At 37.2% G+C, this 23,652-nt stretch overlaps 1 protein-coding gene across 1 annotated transcript in view; it reads right to left on the bottom strand.

Moving 5' to 3' along the window:
* Positions 1–313: 313 nt before the first annotated feature.
* The window catches only part of LOC107294133 (glutathione hydrolase-like YwrD proenzyme), a 28,327-nt gene continuing 4,988 nt past the window's right edge, over positions 314–23,652 (bottom strand). Inside the window, exons 3-11 of the mRNA XM_015823339.1 lie at positions 22,908–23,061; positions 21,246–21,452; positions 14,130–14,282; positions 9,176–9,263; positions 7,268–7,439; positions 5,621–5,783; positions 4,440–4,610; positions 3,285–3,369; positions 314–546 (exon numbers count right to left, since the gene is read on the bottom strand). Of these exons, the coding sequence (XP_015678825.1) occupies positions 314–546; positions 3,285–3,369; positions 4,440–4,610; positions 5,621–5,783; positions 7,268–7,439; positions 9,176–9,263; positions 14,130–14,282; positions 21,246–21,452; positions 22,908–23,061 (1,426 nt within the window). The remainder of the gene's footprint in view (positions 547–3,284; positions 3,370–4,439; positions 4,611–5,620; positions 5,784–7,267; positions 7,440–9,175; positions 9,264–14,129; positions 14,283–21,245; positions 21,453–22,907; positions 23,062–23,652) is intronic.

Here is a 23,652-nt window from a genome sequence, read left to right as displayed (position 1 = left end):
CTTGGAATTCTGACTTCTGGTTTTGTTTGTGAATTACTTTTATACTACTTTTATCTGATTAAGCATTATGAGAAAAAAAGCAGCCAATATACTCTGAGTAGCAGATAAGTATCCCATTCCTAACTCACATGTAAATAAATAAATAATTGAACCTGGGATTTCTCCATCCAAAACATGGACTGTTATCATCTAACTATGCTAATAGATCAAACAGATCTTGATCTACCACCTTTTGTTTTCTAGCATATCATCATGCTGTGTCCCTTTGAAATCTGTTTCTATTCACTCCATCTAGCCATTTTTTCTTTTCATACTAGTATCCCAATGCACAACCATCAGCTCGAGGATCAGATCCAGCCCAAAGTACACTGTAGGAAGAAGAGACAGGTTTTTGTCTCCACCATTCTCCTTTGGTGATAATTTGACCACGTCCAAACATGCTCCTGGCATAGCCAAGTACAGGTTCCATGACATTATGGCCCATGGCTCTCAAATCATCTGTTATGTTTTGAGGAATGCCATCTTCCAAGAACACCTGCCACGCATCTAATGATTGAAAGAACAGCATTCAAGATTTTATTTGCAGTTTTGCAATACTGAACAAATGTCCAATTGTTTTACAAGTACCAGCTAAAATATTTTTTTCAGCACTTAAGCATGATCCCACAAAAGGAAAATAAAATATTCTCACCCATCGTCAGAGGAATAGGAAAGGGAGTCTGAATAGGAACATTTTTAAAGCAACTCCTTGAAAATTATTGAATGACAGCTATAACTCTGTAGCTAAGAAGCAATAATGCTACATAATCTGCATCCTCTTTATAACTGAGAGAAGAAAACAAGGCATCCCTTCCTGTCCAGTCATGTCTGATTCGAGGGGGCGGTGCTCATCTTCGTTTCTTGGCCCAGAGGAGCCAGCGTTGTCTGAAGGCATTTTCCTTGGTCATGTGCCCAGAATGGCTATACTCCAAAGGAGCACAGAACACTTCCCATCAAAGTGGTACCTATTAATCTACTTGCATTTGCATGCATTTGAACTGGTAGGTGGGAAGGAGCCCTCGTTCTATGTAGCTTCTTTATATAATGTTAATTGGCAATTATGTACACAATCTGTGGCCCTACAACCAGACTTTTTTTTTTAACATATTGGATGTAGCCTCCATAATGCTGAACTGCAATGATTAATGCGACATCAGGAAAACATGATGAAATATACCAAAATAATATTCACTGCATTTAATTGATTAAACTGGAATATATACATATTCAATTCTGAGACCTGGTTCGGTGTAATGATTTAGGCACCAGGCTAAAAAAAACCAGGATACCATGAATTCTGGTCCTACCTTAGGCACAAAGCCAACTGGTCCAGTTACTCTTTCTCAGCCCTAAGAAGAAGGCAATGGCAAACCATTTTTGAAAATCGTGCCAACCTAACTGCAGGGACACATACATTTATACATGCACGCGCGCACACACACACACACACACACACACACACACACACACTTTTAAATCATTTTGGTTGTGACACTAGCCACCCAATTGTAGTGAATATATGCAGCTTTAAAGAACAGATTTTATTTTATTTTATTTATCTCCTTTTCTTTCTGTACACACTATGCAGAAGTGTATGCATAGCACACTATGCTAAATCTTGGTAAAATGGCCAAGATCCTCAGGGTGGGATATATACAGGGTGAGGTTAGGGACAGAAAGGCTGTCTCTGCTAATTTTATCTTTGTGAGAACAAACCTGCAAAGTGGGCTAGGTTGAGAGAGAATTACAGATCCAAAATTACCCAGTGAGTTTCATGGCCAAGTGGGATAACCCTGATCCAAGCACAACATTTAACTGCTGCAGTGCACGTTTATGACCTTCCTTCCTGTTCACTTTTACACCTTATGTTTCAGTCAAGCAGATGAGGAATGCTGAGCTTGTGCTTTAAGAACTTCCTACTAATAATGCAATTCATCAATAGAGATCTTTGTCCAAGTTGATTCTGAGTAAGCTGTTGGGTGAAAAGACAGGCTTTCAAGCAGCCTTCACATCAGCCTAGCATCAACAAAGGATCAAGAAAGTCAACATCCCCAAAGCCACCAAGTTAAGAAAGGCTGTGCAACTAATTGTTAATGCTTGCCTCAAGGACTATTGAAACCTGCTTCTAAGTAAACCTTATCTCATTTTACCAACAGGCAATAGGTCTAAATAGATTATCTAACTGAGTACTCTTCAACTAAGATAAATACAAGACCTAAGTTCTATGACTTCTTAAAATTATGTTCCTGTATATTGTAAATACAGAAAAATAAATGAATGAATATATACACAGACAGAGAGGTGTGTTGGAACCAGCTTGTACTAGCTCATAAGAAGTGATTGGTAATTTGTTTTGAAAAACTGTTAGCTGGAGTTGAGCTACTATGCTTAGTGTGCTGAAAATCTGTTCAATGGCTATTGGGTCAGCACAGGAGTGCCAGTGGAGCCACCTAAGCTAGTTCTTATATATTTACCAGCACATCACTATGTATGTGTATACACACACATTTATATACATACATACATATGTGTGCTTATGAAATGTATATTCTACTGTGCCTTCAGGATAGGTTCCTCTTTTTTGGCTATATCAAGTGGAGCCTAGACAGATTTTGGAAGTGGTTTGCCATTGCCTCCTTCCTAGGGCTGAGAGAGGATGACTGGCCCAAGGTCTTGCAGCTGGCTTTGTGCCTAAAGTGGGATTAGAACTCATAATCTCCCAGCTTCTAGCATGATGCCTTAATCAACGCACCAAATTGGTTCTTTGGAAGTAACATACAGAGACTAAAATACATCATCAGAAGTAAATCTATGTGTGGGAGGGTGGAGAAATGACAGGTTTCCATTTGCCATTTCTTTCAAGCCTATTATTCTATGAGAGCTACATCTACTGCAGCCATTCACCCAAGAGCACCAGTAAAATAAAATCAGGTAAATGAAATAAACCAAAAGGAAAAACAAAGTAATAAATAGAAACCAAATGCACCATAGAGTATGAAATACAATTGTACTGATTTCAACATAGAACAAACTGTATGGGTTTTATTTCATTGCTACTTGGAGAAAAAGAATCCATCACCGAATTTAATTATAGTAGAATACTTACTGCTATCCAAACTTGAGCTATTAAATCTTAATCAACAATATTTTCTTAGCACTGTGTCAATATAATGAGGGTCTGACAATTACTTTGGATTTCTTCCTGCTCATTTAGATAGAATATAAATTCCATTTTATAGTCTTACCTTTTTTGCTATATTCCAAATAAAAACGAGATGCATCCAAAGCCTCTTGTGGATTCTTTCCAAATTCAAACATATTCAGTAGTACCTATAGGAACATTCAGAGGAAAATGCAAACCTGGATTATTATGGGAATAATTCATTCATAAAATACCAACAATCTAGACCAGTGGTTCTCAACCTTTTTAATGCCGCGACCCCCAACCGGTCGTAAGTCGAGGACTAAACCGGTCATAAATCGAGGAATAAAACAGTCGTAAGTCAAGGACTAAATCGGTCGTAAGTCGAGGACTACCCAACCGGTCGTAAGTCGAGGACTTTCCCTGCCTGGGAGCGCCACGCATGTGTGGTTCCGCCCCCTGCGTCAGCCGAGGTGTAGCTGGCAAGCAGCAGAGACAGAGCAGGCCGACCACCAGCTGGCCCAGCTCAAGGGAGGTAAGGCACCTGCCGGAAAAGGGGAAAAAAATGGCGGACAGCCTTGGCGACCCCCGTGAAATGGTCGATCAACCCCAAATGGGGTCGCGACCCATAGGTTGAGAACCGCTGATCTAGACAATATTGTTACATAAAAACATATTTTTCTATGTATATTTTGCTATGTTCATGAAATTACTCTCAAGATAATTTGATGCTCATTTCAAGCATACTATATCCTGCCTAAGCCTTAGATCCACTAAAATATAGGCTGAATGCTCAGCTGACTTTATTTTATTTTTATATTCTTTTAATTAAAAAATAAATCAAAAGCTGATATGTTACAAGGTAGAATCCCAATCTCAAACAACACATTAAGCAAACAAACACACATTTCATAGATGCTGCTGAATATGATTATTATTCAAATGAAAAGAATAGGCAGCTACAACTCTTCTTCTTTTGGAAGTATGCCTGCTTTATGGTGAAAAGGGTAAATGTAAATGGAAGTGGAGTTAAAAGAAACCGTCTTGGAGAAGTTATGATGGTGAGAAACAGTCACACCCTTATGTCAATTTTGCTGTTTTGTGGCTGACCTTGACTTCATGACAGTTACTTTGTGAAAGTGCCCATGAAATTTTCCCCAAATTTGTTCAAAAACATAAACTGTATTCAGTCATGTAAGCTTTGAGGTCCAAAGGATTTTCTGAGAATAAATTATACCCAGAGGGAACAGATACTTACTTGAACCTGAGCTTGTGGTTGCATGAATCCTCCCATAACTCCAAAGCAGCACAACAGTTCTCCTGTATCAGCTGCAGTGGCCAGAGCTGGTATAATTGTATGATAGGGCCGCTTCCGAGGGCCCAGGCAGTTTGGATGATCATGCTGTAGTGAAAAACTGGCTCCTCTGTTCTAGAGATAAATCAGTGCACTAAAAGTCACAGCCAGATAAAGCAATCCATGGGGTTGAATCCTAGTTATCTGCAGTATTGATAGAAGAGAACATTTGTAGCTCAGTATTGAACTGTTGGGTCCTTGTGCTCTCTGAGATTGCTAATTTTCTTGCAGACATTACCAAACTAGATAACATAATCAGTGCACTGATAATGTTACCCAGTTTGGGTAATGAAACATCTGCAAGAAAACAACCAAGCTTAGAGAGCACTAAGGACTCCACAGTTCAACCCTGAGCTACAAATATTCTCTTATTATCAATGCAGGTAATAATAAAACAATGTAATAATTAAAAAACTGCAAAAAAGTAATAGTCCATTGACTGATAATAGCAATAACAATAGCACTTAGACTTATATACCGCTTCACAATGCTTTACAGCCCTCTCTAAGTGGTTTACAGAGTCAGCATATTTCCCCCAATAATCTGGATCCTCAATTTACCGACCTCGGAAGGATGGAAGGCTGAGTCATCCTTGAGCCAGTCAGGATCGAACTGCCAAACTGCTGTCAGCCAGCAGTCAGCAGAACTAGCCTGCAGTATTGCATTCTAACCACTGTGCCACCATGGCTAATAAAAATATTTGTATAAAATAGACATCATTAAAATGAAGATGAAAAGACTCCTAATTACATGATATTTACATGATCTGTGATAATAGTTCAACACAGTTTTTGAAAAGATTCCGGTGACTAAGAGAAATTTTAAATAGAAGAGGAAACCTTTAAATAGAGAAGGAATTCTTGCACATACGGATGAAGCTAAAGCCTGGAGTTTGGCTGTGAAAATGAACTAGCTTTCATTTTTTAAAAAAAAAAATACAAGAATTTGAAATGGCTACACTTAAATTAGGAACAATTTCGAGCCAATCCTGATATGAATTAACAGCATACCACACTGAAAAATTAATGCTAAAACAATCATTTCACCAAGCACACATTCATAATGCTGAAATAATACTTTCTCACTTGCAAGGTAAATCCACAGCCATCTGGCACCAGCCCTGCACCAAATCCTTTGTACAGGCTGTTAATGAAAGAGCAGGCATTGCCTTTAGCATCCACCACGCTAAAATAAACGGTGTCACTGCCCACTGAGGAGGGATTTCCGTGACTATATTGGGCAGTTGCTCTGGTGAGAGGAAAAAAAGCAGAAAATTTAAAATGCTGGTATTGTTTGTAGTATTTATAAAGTGTTGAGAACTGAAATCTAGCTGCAGCAATATTTCTCAATTTACTTATTTGAGGATATTGTTTATTTATATTGGGCCAGAGTCTATGGCAAGGAATCCACTTCTATGTATCCAAAGTCCACAAAAATGTTTGCAAATAATTATATTTTTTTCAATTGTTGTTTTATTCTACGCTCACTGTACAAGTGAGTGATAAATAAAACTGCTATGACTACAAGAGGAGACGGGACCAAGATTTTTTGTCCATTGTTTTTCTGTTTTGGGACTATGAAAAAAAACATGGAGGCATAATGCACATCCTTTTTATTTTTTTTGTGGGAATCCAAAACATATAGAAATATTCTGGATCAGGACTGTGGAGCATTTTCTTTTTCAATTAAAGTGGCCAATTAAGAAAACTTTCAACAATTTATTTATTGCATTGTGTACTTTAGAAAGTTGAAGCAAAGTTACATAGGAAATGATCAAATGATCTCCTGTGAACAGGTAACAACTGGATTGTTTTAAGAAGTGTTTGCACTGGGAGGTTAATCCCAAACATAAATTAGAGTAAGCAAACATTCTATCTAAAGTACAAAGTTCGGTATTTTTAACAGACAGATCCTTGGGATTTTCAAGATGTATTCTGGCATTATGGCCAATCTGAAAATATTCCAGCATAATGGTAAACTGTCCTGTTTATTGACCATTCAAAGTTACAGTAGCACTTAAAAAGAAACTTTATAACTGTGTCTTCACACTTAGGACAGTGTCCCTGCAGTCACAATACTAGGATTTGAGCATTTCATAACGAGTGGGTGCTTAAGACAATCACAACATCCTGCAGTCCTGATATCACCATTTATGATCATCACAGCCAGCTTCCAACAAGTACACTCTACGAAGAAGTAAAATCACAAGTAAAATCACATTGCTTAGTGATAGAATTGTCAGTCCCAATTCTGGTTGTTCAGCAAGTATTACCATCATATTATTATTGTTGTTGCTGTTGTTGTTATTTTAGATCATATTAGCATGCCTTCCTCTTATTTTTCTCCAGAACAATCCTGTGAGGTAGGTTAGAGCCAGAATGACTGACCCAAAATTCCTCAGTAAGCTTCAGTTTCTGAACGTGGACCTTAACCTGAGTTCCCCATGCCATCTCTGCAACCTCTATGAAGAATTATTTTCCTATGAAGAATTATTCTCGGATTTTCCAAGTGTAGATACTCCCTAAAATTAATTATGAAACAAAGCTGTTTTGAAAGCAGCTCATGCAGTTTAGAGAAAAACTGCACAATCAAGCAACTGGAACAGCTGGTGAATATATTAATAAAACTTATTTTTTTAAAAAGTGAAGCCACTAACAGTAACACTGTGGTATTATTTGATATTTAATAAGTAATTAATAAGTAGTAGCATTTATAACAGCAAGACAGCTTACCTATGTAAATTGATTAACTTTGAACGGTCTCTGGCATAAGATTTAGAAAGGAGCTGTGCTATAGGTATTGTTTCTTTTTCTGGATCAGCACAAAACCAAAAACTATCAGCAAAGCTCAGCTTGAATGCTTCAATTAAAATGTGCAAATAACGAGTAGAATTATGGTCCAGATCTACAGAAAGAAACCAAGATAAATTATTGTTTGCAATTCATAAATTTCTTCACATGCATAGAAGTATAACTGTGTACATTGTACTTACTGATGAGAAATAGTAAATTGATTCATACATTGTTTTCTACACCAGAGGATGCTCTTTGCCCAGGCATTTGGTTAGTGTGACTGAAGCCCATTTTCTTCTTTTTCTTATTCCTGTTTAAGCTTTCTATCTCTGCTATTTTTGTTACTTTTTGTCCTGTACTTTTTGCTTTAAAATGTTTTTAATGATTTTCTAAACCACCCAGAGTTGTTGGGAGCTGCGCAGCATATAAATTTAATTAAGATGATGCCTGAGAGCATTGGATGTGCCCTATCATCACCAGAGCATCTCCAGAAATTGTCACTAGTTTTTTTCAACTGACAAAAGGGAAGATTATGGGTTTAATAAAAATTAATCATATTTAAGTGTATGTAATTAATTTAAATTAAATTTAAAAATGAATTAAATTTTATTTTTGCCCCAGGTCCAATTCATCTTTTGGCCCTACTATCATATCATACCATTCAATTTCTGACTTTGTCTAGAAAAATATTTCCCTGAAAAATCAGCCCAGGACAAAAGTGCCATTCTTTTTCTGCTCCATTCTCTTCCAAGGTCAACCTACTATCCCTCCTTTATTGCTGATTCTCATGGATCTTCCCCCTTGTTCCCATCCACTTGTCTTTGTACTTTGGCATTTGCTATCAAAATGTATATGCCATCTGCTCTTCCCATTCCAGCTGGCTTACAATATATGAGATAAAACATTAATAAAATCATAAAATCAATCCATAAAAGCTAATCTCCACCATAAGAGACAGGATTTTCAAGATGGTATTTGACAGGTTTTAAAAAAATGTTTCACTACACTAATGCTCTTTCCAAAGCCACTGATATACTTTAAAAAGCCAATACTTCAGGCTAGGAGGCCTAAATCTGTGATTTCACAAGTATTCCTTATATTCACCAGTGATCTCATCTACATATTCTCTACAAGCAGCATTTTAGAACTGTAATTTATCTTATCATCATTGGGATCAGCAGAATAGGGAGCTAGATTAGAATTGTGCCCTGAACATTCCTGGAGAGTTGGAAGGCGTAATGCTACATGTATTTATCAAGAATGATCATTTTTTGTTTTCCTTATGGAAGCAATTTTACATACTGTATATTGCTACAATTAGATTGGGATCTAAATTACAATGGATGTAATTTTACATATATTGCTACATGATTAGGATTTTTTATAATATAAAAATAAAACATTATCCTTTCTAAAAAGGCTTAATTGCTTCCTGTATTAAAATTATGTCTAGGAATTTCTATGTTTGAATGAATAATATTGTGATTTATATAAATAAAGTTTTCCTCAAATTGAGTGAATCTGGGAATTAAATGAATATGTTAAATTTGTTACCTAGGAAACATCACAGAAGAAATTTGCCATTTTCTCAATTTTTTCCTCTGGTTTCCCATTATTAGTATTGCTTTAAGACAATAGTTAATAGATTTGCTGACATGGCAAGTTTTGTCAATCTTTTGCATAGTACTGTAAATGTCTCTTAAATAAGTCTTACTTTTAATGATCCTTCATTCAATATAAATTTTGACAAAAGGTGTTTTTTCCCCTCTTTTTTTCCTAAAGTAGAAACATCTGGCACTTTTTTTTCTTAGAAACAACAGATATGTACAAATTAGAAGCTGATCATACCTTTCATATTGTAATTTTCTAAAATATTCAAGGCTAATAAAGTTGTGATTCCTTGTCCATTTGGAGGAATTTCCCAAATATTCATGCCCTAAAAATGATTGACACTACTTAATACTGACCATCAGCCAAATAAATAAAAACTTTCTGATACAATTCTAAATGAAATTCTTTACTTATTTTTCAGCTAATGAAACATTAACACTTTAACATGGATTACCTTTCCTTAATAAGAAAAATGTAACCACACACAAGAAATATATGATGCAAATAACATTAAATAAATGTCATTAGTTTTAAGCAACAATATATGCATCAATGTAACATGTATTTAAATTCTTGAATCGATTATATGCTTGTGTCAATTAAATACTTGCTCATAATAATTCCTAAAATGTTTCTGATATTTTTTTGAAAACATTTATGAAGATCCTATACTGTATATACACAAAGACAGTTAACAATGAAATGCATCTTTCTAATAGATTCTGACAACTTCTAGGAAGATAGATTTTACAAACAATCAAATAATTATTTTAAAACACAAAGGGTTTGGGACAAGGTGCAGCTATTAAACATTTTTCATTAACCTACAATTGCTTGATCCTCATTTTTAACACATGGATCTTTAATGTTTTTGTGGTTCTAACATGACTAATAGATGTAATATTACACCTGGGTTTTAAAACATACCATTTTTTGCATGACTGAAGAACTTGGCACACTTTTACTAACATATAAGTATATAAGCATTCCTTTTTCTTACGTGAGTTTTTTGCCGTCATGGTTTCTGTAACAGACAGCTGTTACATTCTGAACTGCTAGCAGGTTATTTGATATCCATGAGCAAGAGCTGAATAATCAGATTTATACACTTGCCAAATCACTGAGAAACTGCCTCACTTTCCTTCTGTAATAAGAAGCTCTCTGAAACTTAAAAATATTGACTACATTTCCTTTATTTGATTCAGTTCTCCAAATTATTATTTATCTCATCTTTCATTTAATGAAGAATAACTTTGCAACAAATATCATCTGGGTGCTACATGAAACTAGTCGTTATGAATTTTGTATTACGAATTATATAATGCTATTATATATTTATTATTATAAATTTTATAACCATATTACACATTATATAATTATGAATTATATAATTTTATTATGCATTTAGTATATATATTTATTATGGCTATCATGAATTGTGGGATGGCGCAGTGGCTCAGCGGATAAGCGCCATGCAACAGGATGGGCTCCCATCTTCGCCCCGTTTCCTGCCCACCTAGCAGTTCAAAAAAGTGCAAATACAAGTAGATAAATAGGTACCACTACAGTGGGAAGGTTAACAGCTTTCCATGACATCATGCTGGACGTATGAGGGCAGAAATGTCTTCAGACAGTGTTGGCTCAATATCCTTGAAATGAAGATAAGTGCTGCCCCCTATAGTCAGCAACGACTAGCAGAATAAAATCCACAGGGACTCCTTTACCTTTTTTACCTATCATGAATTGTATTATGAATTGTATAGATAATCGGCTACAAAATCCATTTGGAAGCTGAAAAATAGTTATACCCTGCTTTATTGTTATGTTCACATATTTCCTGAAGAATCTGAATGGCCATTGCACTGATGATGTAACCCAGTCAGGTAATAAAACATCTGCATACGAATAACCCAGCTCAATGAGTACCAAGGACTCCACAAGTAATTCCTGAACTACCAATAACCTTGGGTGTTTGGGGTTTTATGTTGTGGGTTTTTATGTGTTTTTAAACCTTGTAAGATGCCGAAGTCATTTGGATAAGATGGGTATCTGTATAAATTATATATATTGTTTGGTTTCATAATATAGTTATTACAAAAATCAGTGAGATATACTTATGAATTATATAACAACAATTCAAAGTATATCACCATATTTCCCTTTCTTATAGAACATCTTGCCCCCAAAGATCCAAAACACCATTCCTTAATGTTTGGAAGAGTCAAGACCAGAATCTTCTGTAATGGTATGTGGGAAAGATCTTGGGAGATGGGTCAAAGAGATGATGCCTAGGGAATAGTCAGATAAGAGGCAGCACAGAATAAGAGGCTCAGAATAAACCTTCCCTAAGCTCCCTGGCTGTAAAAGTGACAGCAGGAGAATTGTCCCTTCAGACTTGTAAAATTCTGTTCATGTAGCTTTACAATAAAGTAGAATTAGTTTATCTGGTTGTGTTTCCTGTCTAGTCCAGGGCTTTTCAACCTTTTCACCCATTGTACCACTTTTAGGATATGGCAGTATCCGAGTACCACCAGTCGCCTAGCAAGGTGTCAAAAACTTGACGACCCCCCCCAAAAAAGGAAAAAAGTGATGAAGTACAGGTAGTCCTTGACTTACAACAGTTCGCTTAGTGGCTGTTCGAAGTTACAATGGCACTGAAAAAAGTGCCCCCCAAGCCACAGCCGAGCAAGACACCTGCCCGCCCACCCGGCGGCACTCTTCCTCTTGTCCGAGGTTTTCATTGTTGTGAGCTCCAGCCGTCTCTCGCTCAGGCTTGTGCAGTGCTGCCACCGGTTCAGCTCATTCCCCTCCCCCGCTACCACTTTTCTAGGATGGTCGCGTACCACCTGCCAGGTGCCAATGTACCACAGGTGGTACCCGTACCACTGGTTGAAAAGCCTTGGTCTAGTCTACCTGCTAAGGCTGTCAGCATTTGAAGTTTGAAGAAGGAATCCTGATGCAGGAACTGTATTACTTGGGGATGCCCAGAACAGTATGCAGCCGGGGGGGGGAGGCTGGCCAGTGCCTTGAGAACCCTCCCTTCACCTTTTAACTTATTTTAATCATGTTTAATCATCCTTGCATCCTTCTAAATTTTTATATACTGTTTTTATAACTTAACATGTTATTTCACATTACCCAATGTCCCTCTCTGAGGGAAATTAAATTTAATTTACCTAGTCTCCTTTAAAACAGCAACGCAAGCATGCCAATATGCACTTAGTTTATAATTTCAAAGAGTTAGAGGCATAACATTGTATATTTATTTATTTATTTATTTATTATTCAAATTTATATCCCGCCCTTCTCCTTGCGGACTCAGGGCGGCTGACAATCAATTAAGAACACCAATAACATCACAAAATTAAAATTAATTAAAATGAAATATTTAAATTGTCTGATTAAAATATGATTAAAAACCCCTCTAAAAACCCCTCTTAAAAATTACCCTAGGCCAGTCCCGCTTGTTGGAATAGCCATGTCTTGAGGGCGCGGCGGAAGGAAGGGAGATCAGGGATCACCCTGATCTCTGGGGGTAGCTCATTCCAGAGGGTGGGAGCTAGTTTTGAAGAACACTTGTTTTATATCACTCCATTTACATCAGTTACAAGAAAGTTTTGAACTCCAATCTTCTATTTCTCTTTTGCAGGGGAAACTGTCAAAGCTGAATTTGATTTGCAAGGTCTGTATTCAGGATATGGATCTTTGCCAAAGATTTATTAATAGTGCTAAGGGGGAAAATATCAAAAAGAGGTTACAGAACAAAGGCAGGAGTGAAGTCCCAAAAATGATCTGGCAAGGAAAATTCCTTTTCTTTTTAGACTTGGCTACAGGACTGAAAATAACTCCTTTGAAGTGTAGAGAAAAACAGATTGAGTCAAGTATTCCTGTTTAGGGAATGTTCTAAGATAGAAGTAACACAAAAAGAGAATCATCACACAGAACAGTCTCCTGATCTTTGCATTTTTGGGGTTTAGTCTACATCCAGTTTCTAAAGTTAAGTCCCATTTAACTTAAGTATTTTACGAAGTTTGAGTTTAATCTTTAGCAATTAATAACAAGAACATAAGTAGTCCTATTTAGTCACTAAATAGTTGGGATGATGAATTCTGTTGTTATGTGAAGCAGTTGCATGAACCATCACATTTTTTAATGATCTTACTTCAGCTTTCCTTTGCTTTACAGGCCTGCAAAGGTCATACACATGGAGGACTAATCACAATATCACTATTTCACCATTATCATAACTGCAAATGTTTGTTAAATAAGTCAGCAGCTAAATGAAGACTATCTGTAATGGAATAAACACAAATGGACAGACAAGTATACATAGATACAAAGAATATGTATTCTATGTTATATTCATGAAAAAGATGCTACTATGTGCTAAAAGTGACAATGATTTGTCAGCTTACTACTATTCCATAGCTGATGGTACATTTTACTATTACAGCATTTCAAAGAACATCATCTGAGTGGGAAGGGATCTTGAAGGTCTTATCTAACCTCTTATTCAAGCAGGAGACCCTATTCCATTTCAGACAAATGGCTATCCAGTCTCTTCTTAAAAGCTTCCAATGATGGAGCACTCACAACTTCAAAAGGCGAACCGTTCCATTGGTTGATTGCTTTAACTTTTTTTCTCCTTAGTTCTAGGTTGCTTCTCTCCTTGGTTAGTTTCCATCCATTGCTTCTTGTCTTGTCTTCTGGTGCTTTGGAAAATAAGTTTCCCCTCTCTTCTTTCTGCCAGCCTCTCAAATCTCTCATTTTTTCTGGACAGTACCATGCATCCATTCATTATACAGAGCAAGGAAAGGGATCAAAAATAATAAACTAAAAAGTTAAAGGCAGAAGATAAAAGGAAGGAACAGCTCACTAAATCTAGTTCACATTAGCATCATTCACTATACCTTTCCAAATCTTTCTAGCCTTGCATGCCATTTAACTTCCACTGTATTGTGGCCATGTGCTATTGTGTATGGTTTCCTTAGAATAGCATAATACATGTTGGAAAGCCAGCACTATCGAATATTGCTAGACTTTATGGGACGATTCAGATAGGTTAAGAACAACTTGCTCCATGTTTAGAAGTCAAACCAAATTACTTCTTAAACCTCTGAGACAAAACCTATGAAGAATCATATAAGCATCCATGTGGTTATATCTTTCCATATGATTAAGTCTGGCATACCTTGTAATTTGTGACAATAGGCTCAACTTCTTCAGTGACATGACTTTTCAGGCCTCCTAAATCCATTACTCCACCATTATTCTGAATAACATCCACGATTGCTTTAGCCACATGGCCTTCGTAAAAGCCTCTTTTGCCAGATTTTGCTAACTCCTGAGGGGAAAAAAATCAAAAGAATAGTGATGTCCTCAACAGCATTTCTGAATAGTATCTTTTTATAATGTTTCTTTGGCACTTTTCAGTTACATAGACAGGGACAGTAGAAACTGGAAGTAAATGCTGGTTTCTGGCAAAAAAAAAATATCATCAATCAGGGCCACCCAATCGCAGGATGCTATAAATAACCATAAATCCAGGCCAGTTGCTGAGTGTCTGAAATGTGGTCCCCTGAACATGTGTGTGTGTGTTTGAGCAGCCATTGGAACTTTGAATCGGGATCATAAGCATCTTTTTTGTGGTCTGGCATGACTTTGGTCACTGAACAACTGATTTTAAGTTGGGGACTACTTGTAAATTTGCAGATACAACATTTTAGGGACACCGTGGGCTATGGAGAAAAGAAGAAGAGATAGCTTGTTTAGGCATTCTGAAATGCCATGTGGTAATGACCTTGAGGAAGAATGAAAGAGAATCTGCCTGGAGGTATCAGCTAGGTATCAGAAAAAGAAACTTAGGAAGGACCAAGCTGTTAAAAGTCACTGCAGGAGATCTGTACTTTCAGATTTGCAACACTGATATCAGCCCTCCAGACAGAAAACATTACCAGATGAGCTAGTTCTACTTTACTGTAAAGCTACATTGACTGAAAGGTCCAAGTCTGAAAGTACAAATTTCCCATGACCTCTTTTAAGAGCCTGATCAATTTGGGCAGATCCTAAATTTCTTTTTCTAACCATAACCATAATTCTTATTCATCAGCTTTTGCCAGTAATATGTCAGTTTGTTGCAGGCTTTCTAAGGAATGTTTTCAACCTATATTGCAAGTACTAAAGAAAAAAAATATTTATTTTGACTTCTGAGAATGTGCCACAGGTGGGTTAAAGATTGTTTATACAATGGTTGTATACCATCGTATGGTATATTATGGTTTATGGTATAGTTAAACTAAATTAACCCTTCATAGAAGCCATAAAACATAGTTTATAAATCACAACAGCTAAGGTTGCACAGCACAGTACACTATATTATGATTTGATGTGATGTGATGTGATGTGGGAACCCAGCCACAAAGTGCAGTCTGTTTAGAACAAAGTTCAGCAATTAATTGAAACTTAAAAGCCTAGTCAACTTTTCTGTAGCTTGTTATTACTATTTGTTTCCTACTTGTAAAGATAAATCATGTTATAATTTTCTGAAAGATAAACCAAGAGAGTAAGCTAATATAACTGAATATTCCTTGCTTATGCAGATTTTCCTGACAGCTGGTATAACAAGTTAGAAATACATCAAAAATATATTGGCTCAAGTACAATAGAAATGTTATCGTGTCAATTGGATTTGAGTACATCTCTCTATCTCCTGCCATTTCTTTTCATGGTTCCACTGCCTCCTAATGTCCTATAATGTCTTATTTTATAGCAAGTCATGCTTTCCCTCTTTCTCTGAACTGACAAACTATGGTACTTTCCATTCAAGCTAGAATAAACAGTATAAGACTATAGTTTGGATTTTCTATCAACTAAACCAATTTTGTACAGTCATTTGAGATTAGGAATTTTACAACATTTTTTCATTGGGGCAATAAAACATAATAATTGTGCATCAGAATCACTGTAATATTACAGCGCATGCAAAACATAAGTAGCTTCATCAAAAGGCAAAAAAACACAAGGAATGCTTATCTATACAAAAGAAAACTGCCCTGCCTTTGACCTAATTCTAAGAGCCACGTCAACCTCAATAATTCAAAAGGGATGGCGAATTGTTCGTACCTGGTACCAAGACAAAACAGCATGTGTCATTCCATATACTCAGTCAAATAAGAATACCTTTCACCATGTGGTGCATTACCATCTGGCACCAAATTGTTAAATATTAACAAGATGTAATTAGCCACTAAGGAAGCTGAATAGGTGAACAGTTTCATCCAATAAATTGATTACAAACAGTCAGATATTTTATAACATTACCAATAGAAAAGAATACATGTAGTTCAGGGCTGAACTGAGGAATCCTTTGGTGCTCTCTGAGCTTGGTTGTTTGCTTGCAAAGGTTTCACTGTTGTTGTTTTAACCATTTAGTCATGTTCTACTCTTAGCAACTTTATAGGCAAGTGCTCTCCATACTATCCTGTCAAGTATAGCTTCTTTCAGTTGTTGGATATTCACCTTTGTATCAATTTTGATGGTATCAAGCCAGCATGTTCTTTGCTTGCCATTCTTCTTGTTCCATTAACCATTCCTAACATCTGTTAACTCTACAATGAACCTGGCTGCAGTCATCTTGCTCATTCTAGGTTGCCATATGAATAGGAGGGGGTGCAGAGGATTTGTGCTAATCTAAACAATTCTGTGTCCCATGGGAACCAAGGTTATTCTGTTGGTTATGTTAGGGGGTTGGGTGGATTGCTAGAAAGCGCGCCAAACTATTCTATTGGGGAACATAGCTGATTGCATAGCATTGGGATGGGAAGTTTAACTTTGTAATAGTGTAACTATTTGTAGGGAACTTTAGACTTGGTTTCACTTTTGACCATGCCGATATTTTGTATCCAATAAACATGTTCTTTGAGGAAGTATCTAAGCTCAGAGTTCTGATTTACTTGGCTCTATCTATTGGAACCATGACACCCTCATCAGAGATGTAGCGTGGGGGGTGCAGGGGGGGCCGGCTGCACCGGGCGCAACATCTGGGGGGCGCGCTCGCACTCGCAGCTCTCTGCCCGCCTGTGCGAATCCGATCCGAGCTGCCGGGTCGCCGCCCACTGTGGAGGGGGGAGCGCAAATTACTTGCCTTGCCCCGGGTGCTGACAACCCACGCTACGCCACTGACCCTCATTGACTTCTCCAATGAATTTGCATGCATGAAATAGCCAAAGTTAATCAGACATAGTCTTGTGATTTTGGCTTCTAGTGATGTATCTATTCAGCATCTCTCTATTGGCTGCTCTTGCTGTCCATGGTACAGACAATAATTTACACCAGCACCACATTCAAAGTCATCAACATGTTTGCCTGCAGATGTTACATTACCTATCTGGAAAGAGGACCTGGATTATTTTGACCCTACTTATTATATATTAGAGACATCAATCAGAGTTTGTTTTTCCTGTTGACAGGAAAGAATTGTGAGAAGAGTGAAATGAAACCAGGAAATCCACCATTCATTGCCCTGAAAATGCCCATATTAAATTGTGTAAGGCAGCAACACCATGCAGTCTTATTACTGACCTACAATAAAGGTCTGCTGTGGGGGCAGCACAATTCACATCAACAGAGTTTTATGTTGAATCAAGAATGTCAGAAACTCATGTTAATGTCATTCATTTGGCTGGGCCCTTAGACCTTTCTTCTACCTCACAGACCCCACCCTCTCAAAGAATCTGACCTATCCAGAATTTGATCTATCCCGGCTCTCTTTCCAGATAGGTAATGAAATATTTGCAAGCAAACATCTTGATGACTTTGAATGTGGTGAACCTGTTTCGCTTAAGAAGAAAATCAAATCAATTCAAATAGTGTAATTTTAGTTGATATGTATGAATTAGTAAAAGCTTATTCATGCAAAGTCCATTAAAAGCAATGTTCCTGTGTGATGGATTTCTCTGTAGATTAAAATTCAAATTTGTAGACATTTATATAAATAATGAACCTTTGTACACATCTAAGTTACACAGATATTAGTATAACTGGCCAAGGAAATTTTATGTGTGAAAAAACTCTGCTTTTTTTTCTTCTGACATGTAAGAGTTCATGATTCAAGATCAAATTCAAATTCTCCCCTGTAAAGTCTCTCGATCTGAAAAAAGATACTTAAATACTTAAGAGCATTTATGTCTCTATAAAGTCTGATTGTAGTTGATTCTCATAATTTGCTTCCAAAAGGATCTGTTGCAGAATTCTTTTACCTCATGTCTATGGCGATTCTCAGTCATCCAGGTCACAGCTGTCTCAAAGGTGCTTTTTCAAAAGGTAACTGGATTGTTTTTTCCTTGAGGAAGAAGACATTTTGCTTCTCATCAAAAAAGCTTCATTGGTTCTGGCAGGATGGTGGGGGCTATGGAGGGATTAGTTCTGGCAGGATGGGGGGAGGGGTTTGGAAGGATCATATTTCTTTGCAGTCATCTGGTCTTAGCACTCTCCCTAAGAGCTCTTGGGGTCACTTGGGGGCTTAACTGTGCTCTCACCTGAAGTTACCTGAAGGTTATCTCAAGAAGTAATACATCTAAAACTAAGAGTCACTCCTTAGTTCTAGATGTATTCCTCCTCATTTTACACTCCATTCCGTATACTGCAGAATATGATTCCAAGCAAAACATATAATCACAGCATGTTCCTCCTGTACACTTTAATGTAGATATCTATGGATACTTCATCTAACAATTCTTAGCCAATAGAATGAATATTTCTTATGTTAACCAACATTCTCATCTTGTAAAACTGAGGATGAAAGTTACACACTACTCTAAATACAAGGAATATATAGATGCATAGAAATGAGGGGAAGTAAGAAAATTATTACATTAATGTGTCATGTAATAAAATAACTTGAATGCAGGTGGAAAAAAGGCATAAGCAAGGAAGCCTCTGCCTCCTCCCTCCAGGAGAGAGTTTAAAAAGTAAGCAATCTGACACCATCTATACATTTTACCTTTTGCCATTTACTGATTTCTATGGCATTTATCTCTGAATGCTTTTTCAACATTACATAAGTCTCAGAATGAAGTTAAAAAGCAGTATCTGTCAAATCAGGATACTAAGATTTATAATTAGCTAAAAAATGATACTGAGAGATGCTGCTGAATAGCATCCAGACATGGCTACCTAATCTCTTACGATTTTCGTAACTAAGTTAGCCAGGAAGCAAATTCAATTGCTGTGGAAATAAAATTAAATTTGATGTACATTATTGCTATGCTCCACTAATTTCCCTGCATCACATTAAATATCCCTCTTTTGATAAATATCAGCCTTCAATGTTTCCAAAGACTATAACTCTTGATTCCAACCAAGAGACCCAGAAGGAGCCAGCTACAGAAGTGGGTTACAGAGGGTCAAATTCTATGGGGTAATTCTGTCCTGAATCTTCTTTGTGTTCACAATGCAATTTAAAAACTACAAATGACATTTATCATTTGTTTGAATTAGAGTTGAAAGAGATAAGGCATATCTTATCACTGAAATTATGCACCCAAAGCACTAGAAACTTGTATGGTGTTTTTTGCAAGCTTGTGCACAACGAAAGTCACAATGAGCTACATGGTCTTGAGAGTCTGGTTCTCTGAATGTTGTAGGATCCAATCTGGGTCAGTCAGCCCTTGATGCTAGAGCCCATCTTCAGGGAACTTCTCTCTAGCCTAGAGAGAACATAGGCTAGAGAGAAGTTCCTTGAAGATGGGCTCCAGAACGAATCCAAAAGCTCAGAAGACAAGACCCCTGGTCCTGGTGACCAACCCAGACCAGATCCTGTAACATTATCCTAGGACACGTACATTTGCCTTCATTCTGAATGTTGCGTTGAAATTCATGTACTGAAGTAAAACTCTTCAATCAATTTCAGTGTGTATTAGATGTGGATGACCCCTAGCAAAACGTACAGGCTGCAGAAACACCCAGAATTTCATCTGCTTTTCCAGGCAATCAAAAATTAGGTTTGTGCTGATAGTAGTGGAAAAGTAATCATCTGCAATAATTGTCGAGATTGAGGTACATGTTTCCTGGCAACTCTGCTCAGTATCTCTGATTGCTTCTAATAAACACACTAGTGAGTGGGTGGGTGAGTGTCTGAGTTTACATAAAATATATGTGTGGTATACAGATAGTCCTGAACTTACAACCATTTGTTTAGCAACCATTCAAAGTTACAATGGTGCTAAAAAAAATTAACTTATGTTTGGTTCTCACACTTACGACCATCACAGTGGTCATGGGATTGCAGTTCGGGTACTTAGGAACAGGCATGAATTTACAAATGGTAGCAGCATCTTGCGGTCATATAATTGCATTTGCGACCTTCTCAGTCAGCTTCCAACATGCCAAGTCTAGGGGGAAAGCTGGATTTGCTCAAAGGCCACATGACTCACTTATAAGTTATAACCATAGCAAAAAAAGTTCAGAAAATTGGGCACAACTCACTTAACAATATCACTTAGTGATAGAAGTGCCGATTCCAATTGTGGTTATAAGTTAAGGACTACCTGCATGTGAATGGCACATACATGCATGTGTATTCATCAACCTCCAATTCAAGAATCAGTCTACAATGTCCATTGTTCTGTATATGGAAAGTAGACAACCTTCTCCTAATTCAAAAGCTCCTATTATGAAGCTATTAAACAAATGAAAAATGTAACTAGCTAGGTTTTTTTTACCAACTATAACAGTCTCTGTCAGTTATGTACTATTCGAAAAGCCCTTATTCGCTTCTAAAAGCTCTCATAAAAGAATGTGAAGCAATCGTGTCATTTATTCTCCAGGAAATGCTCTGTGTTAACCAAGGGGGGGGGGGGAAACCCCAAACATTGAATAATTATTCTTCAACTATTTCTATAAAAGCAAGGGCTGAAAACATAGAGTCAGAACCAATATACAGAACTGATTTTAAATAGAAATATCCATTCTGATTGCATCTATATATAAGGCTACAATATATTTTAACCGTGAGTTACTGAACAAGCCATAATGGCCTAGTTCATAATAATGAGATATGTTAATAGGTGGTTTCATACAGTGTTCTAGGCCAAACTATCATAGTATGGCTTAGTTGTATATCATCTAAGTAAATATATTTCAATTTCAATTGTTCTATAATAATCTACATGGATACCGTGATGATATGTGACATAACCGAACCAACAGTAAAACTCAAAAGGTGGGTGGCTACAATCAATAAATTTTACTAAGTTAATGCATAACTGACTCTGCACCTTCAGAGGCAATGAAGAGCAGCTCTCTTTACCTTAAAAGTGTTTGCCAAAAGAGGATTTTGGAAGACTTGGCCATGCTCTGGTGCTTCACCATTGATCAAGAGGTCCTTTCCATGTTGATTTCCAGGTGACTGAAGGACATAAGCATCTTGCTTCCACTGGTAAGAAGTAATTTCAGACACTGGAAAGCCCTTCTCAGCCATTTCTATTGCTGGTTGCAAAATTTGCCCCATGGAAAGCTGAATCAAGGAATATTGCATTGTTATCAATCAACATACATCCACCAGTTATAAAGATTTGCACAATACAATGAATCACATAAGCCAAAGTTAAAACTAATTGAACTTAGCATGCCATGTGCATGCAGTCACCTAGATTTTAGCTGGCCTGGTTAAGTGTGTTATATGAGCACACTTATATAAACGGTGTAAAAGTAAAGGAGTTTTGAATCAACATAAATGATTAAACTGGGCTTTACAGCTTTCCAAACAGATGAAAAATTAATGCAGTGGGATAGAATATTAAAACTCATTAGCTTTCTGGAAGGTTCCTCCAAATTATCCTTTTCTGAGTCGCAAATTAATATGTTATTTCATCGCATAATAAATATTATTAAGATCTATTTCAAAGGGCATATCAGGTAGTCCTCGAGTTACAATAGTTCGTTTAGTGACCGTCTGAAGTTACAACAGCACTGAAAAAAAGTGACTTATGACCGTTTCTCACATTTATGACCGTTGCAGCATCCCCGCGGTCACATGATTTACATTGGGATGCTTGACAAGTGACTCACATTTATGACGTGTCCGGGGGGGTCACGTGATCCCCTTTGGCAACCTTCTGACAAGCAAAGTCAATGGGGAAACCAGCTTTACTTAACAACCGTGTTACTAATTAAACAACTGCAGTGATTCACTTAACAAATGCAGCAAAAAAGTCATAAAATGGAGCAAAAGTCACTTCTCAAATTTCTCACTTAGCAATATAAAGTTTGGGCTCAATTGTGGCCATAGCCCGAGGACTCCCTGTACTTCCTATGGTATCAAGTATGTGAAATCTACATAAAGGAAATTAGTAAAATCCCAGCAGGTGACAATAAAAAACTGAGCAATATTTTTAAAATAGGAAGGGGAGAGTCAATGTCCTGTTCTTTTGCCTGCCCTTTCCCATATCTTAGGCAAGCAGAAGAAACTGGGTGTTATTAAAGGAAAAGCAAATTCAGGTACTTTAAAAAAATGCAAGCTTATTTATGAAATAAAACTGCAGGTAGTCCTCAACTTACAACCACAACTGGGACCAGAATTTCCATTACTAAGCAAGGCAGTTGAGAAGTGAATCGTGCCTGATTTTATGACTTTTATGCCATGGTTGTTAAGTGAATCACTGCAGTTTTAAGTGAATAACATGGTTGTTAAGTGAATCTGGCTTCCCCTCTTAGCTTTGCTTGTCAGAAGATGGCTAGGAAAGTCACAAATGGCGATCACGTGGCCCATGGATCCTGCAACATTGATTACATGCCAGTTGCCAAGCAGCCAAATTTTGATCATGTGACCGTGGGGGGGGCACTGCAAGGACCAAGTGTAAGTTACTTTTTTCAGTGCCGTTGTAACTTTGACCACTTGTTAAATAAATGGTTGCAAGTCAAAGATTACCTGTAATCAATGTTTTGAGCAAGAACATTTGGTAGACTTTACCTGTTTGCTTCCATACAACGTGACAGCATCACACCATGCAGCAGCAGCACCAGGGACTGTGATGTTACATGCATGTCGTAAAGGCAAAGGATTCGCTTCATCAAAGCCATCTTCTTTTAGCAGCTCCAGGGTGAGGGATTGTGGAGACCGTCCACTGCAAAGCAATCAGAGGTACACAGGTGAGGCATATAAAACCCAAGTTTTATTCAATTTTAAAAGGAAAAAAAAAAGACTGATGCATCACAATCAGCTTAGCAGAGCATCAACCACTCAAAATAATGCAAGTGATTTCCAGGCCTTTTAAATAGGTTATAACATTACAGTTCATATTCCTGGAAACTCTTTTGTTATTTCAACCAATGAATTCTTGTTCTACAATTAATCTCATTACACTGCTCTCAACATTTTAGGATTCTTCCCAACAGTTCTTAGTAGTCCATCTGAAGGCTATTCTGTCTTTCCCTCCTTCATAGGTGTTCTGATATAAGGAAAAACATTGAAAGGATAGTTACAAATGGAAGACGGAAGCATGAATCATGTGAAAGTCACACATAATTTATAATTAAGAACGTACTTGGAAAATAATCTTTTGTTCATTCAGGCCTTATCCCACTTGCCCTTTGCCCCAGCATAATCCCATCTCATCCAGCCGACTTCTCCCTTGTTGACATAGTGCTGTCTTCATCTTATTCCCAGCTCATGAAGAAGCCAAAAATGTCATTAGCTACAGCAGTATGAAGGCCAT

Source organism: Protobothrops mucrosquamatus, unplaced genomic scaffold, assembly GCF_001527695.2.
Source record: "Protobothrops mucrosquamatus isolate PMUCROS unplaced genomic scaffold, P.Mucros_1.0 scaffold1839, whole genome shotgun sequence".
NCBI classification, from domain to species: Eukaryota; Metazoa; Chordata; class Lepidosauria; order Squamata; family Viperidae; genus Protobothrops; species Protobothrops mucrosquamatus.
This window is presented reverse-complemented; position numbering and strand designations above follow the sequence as displayed.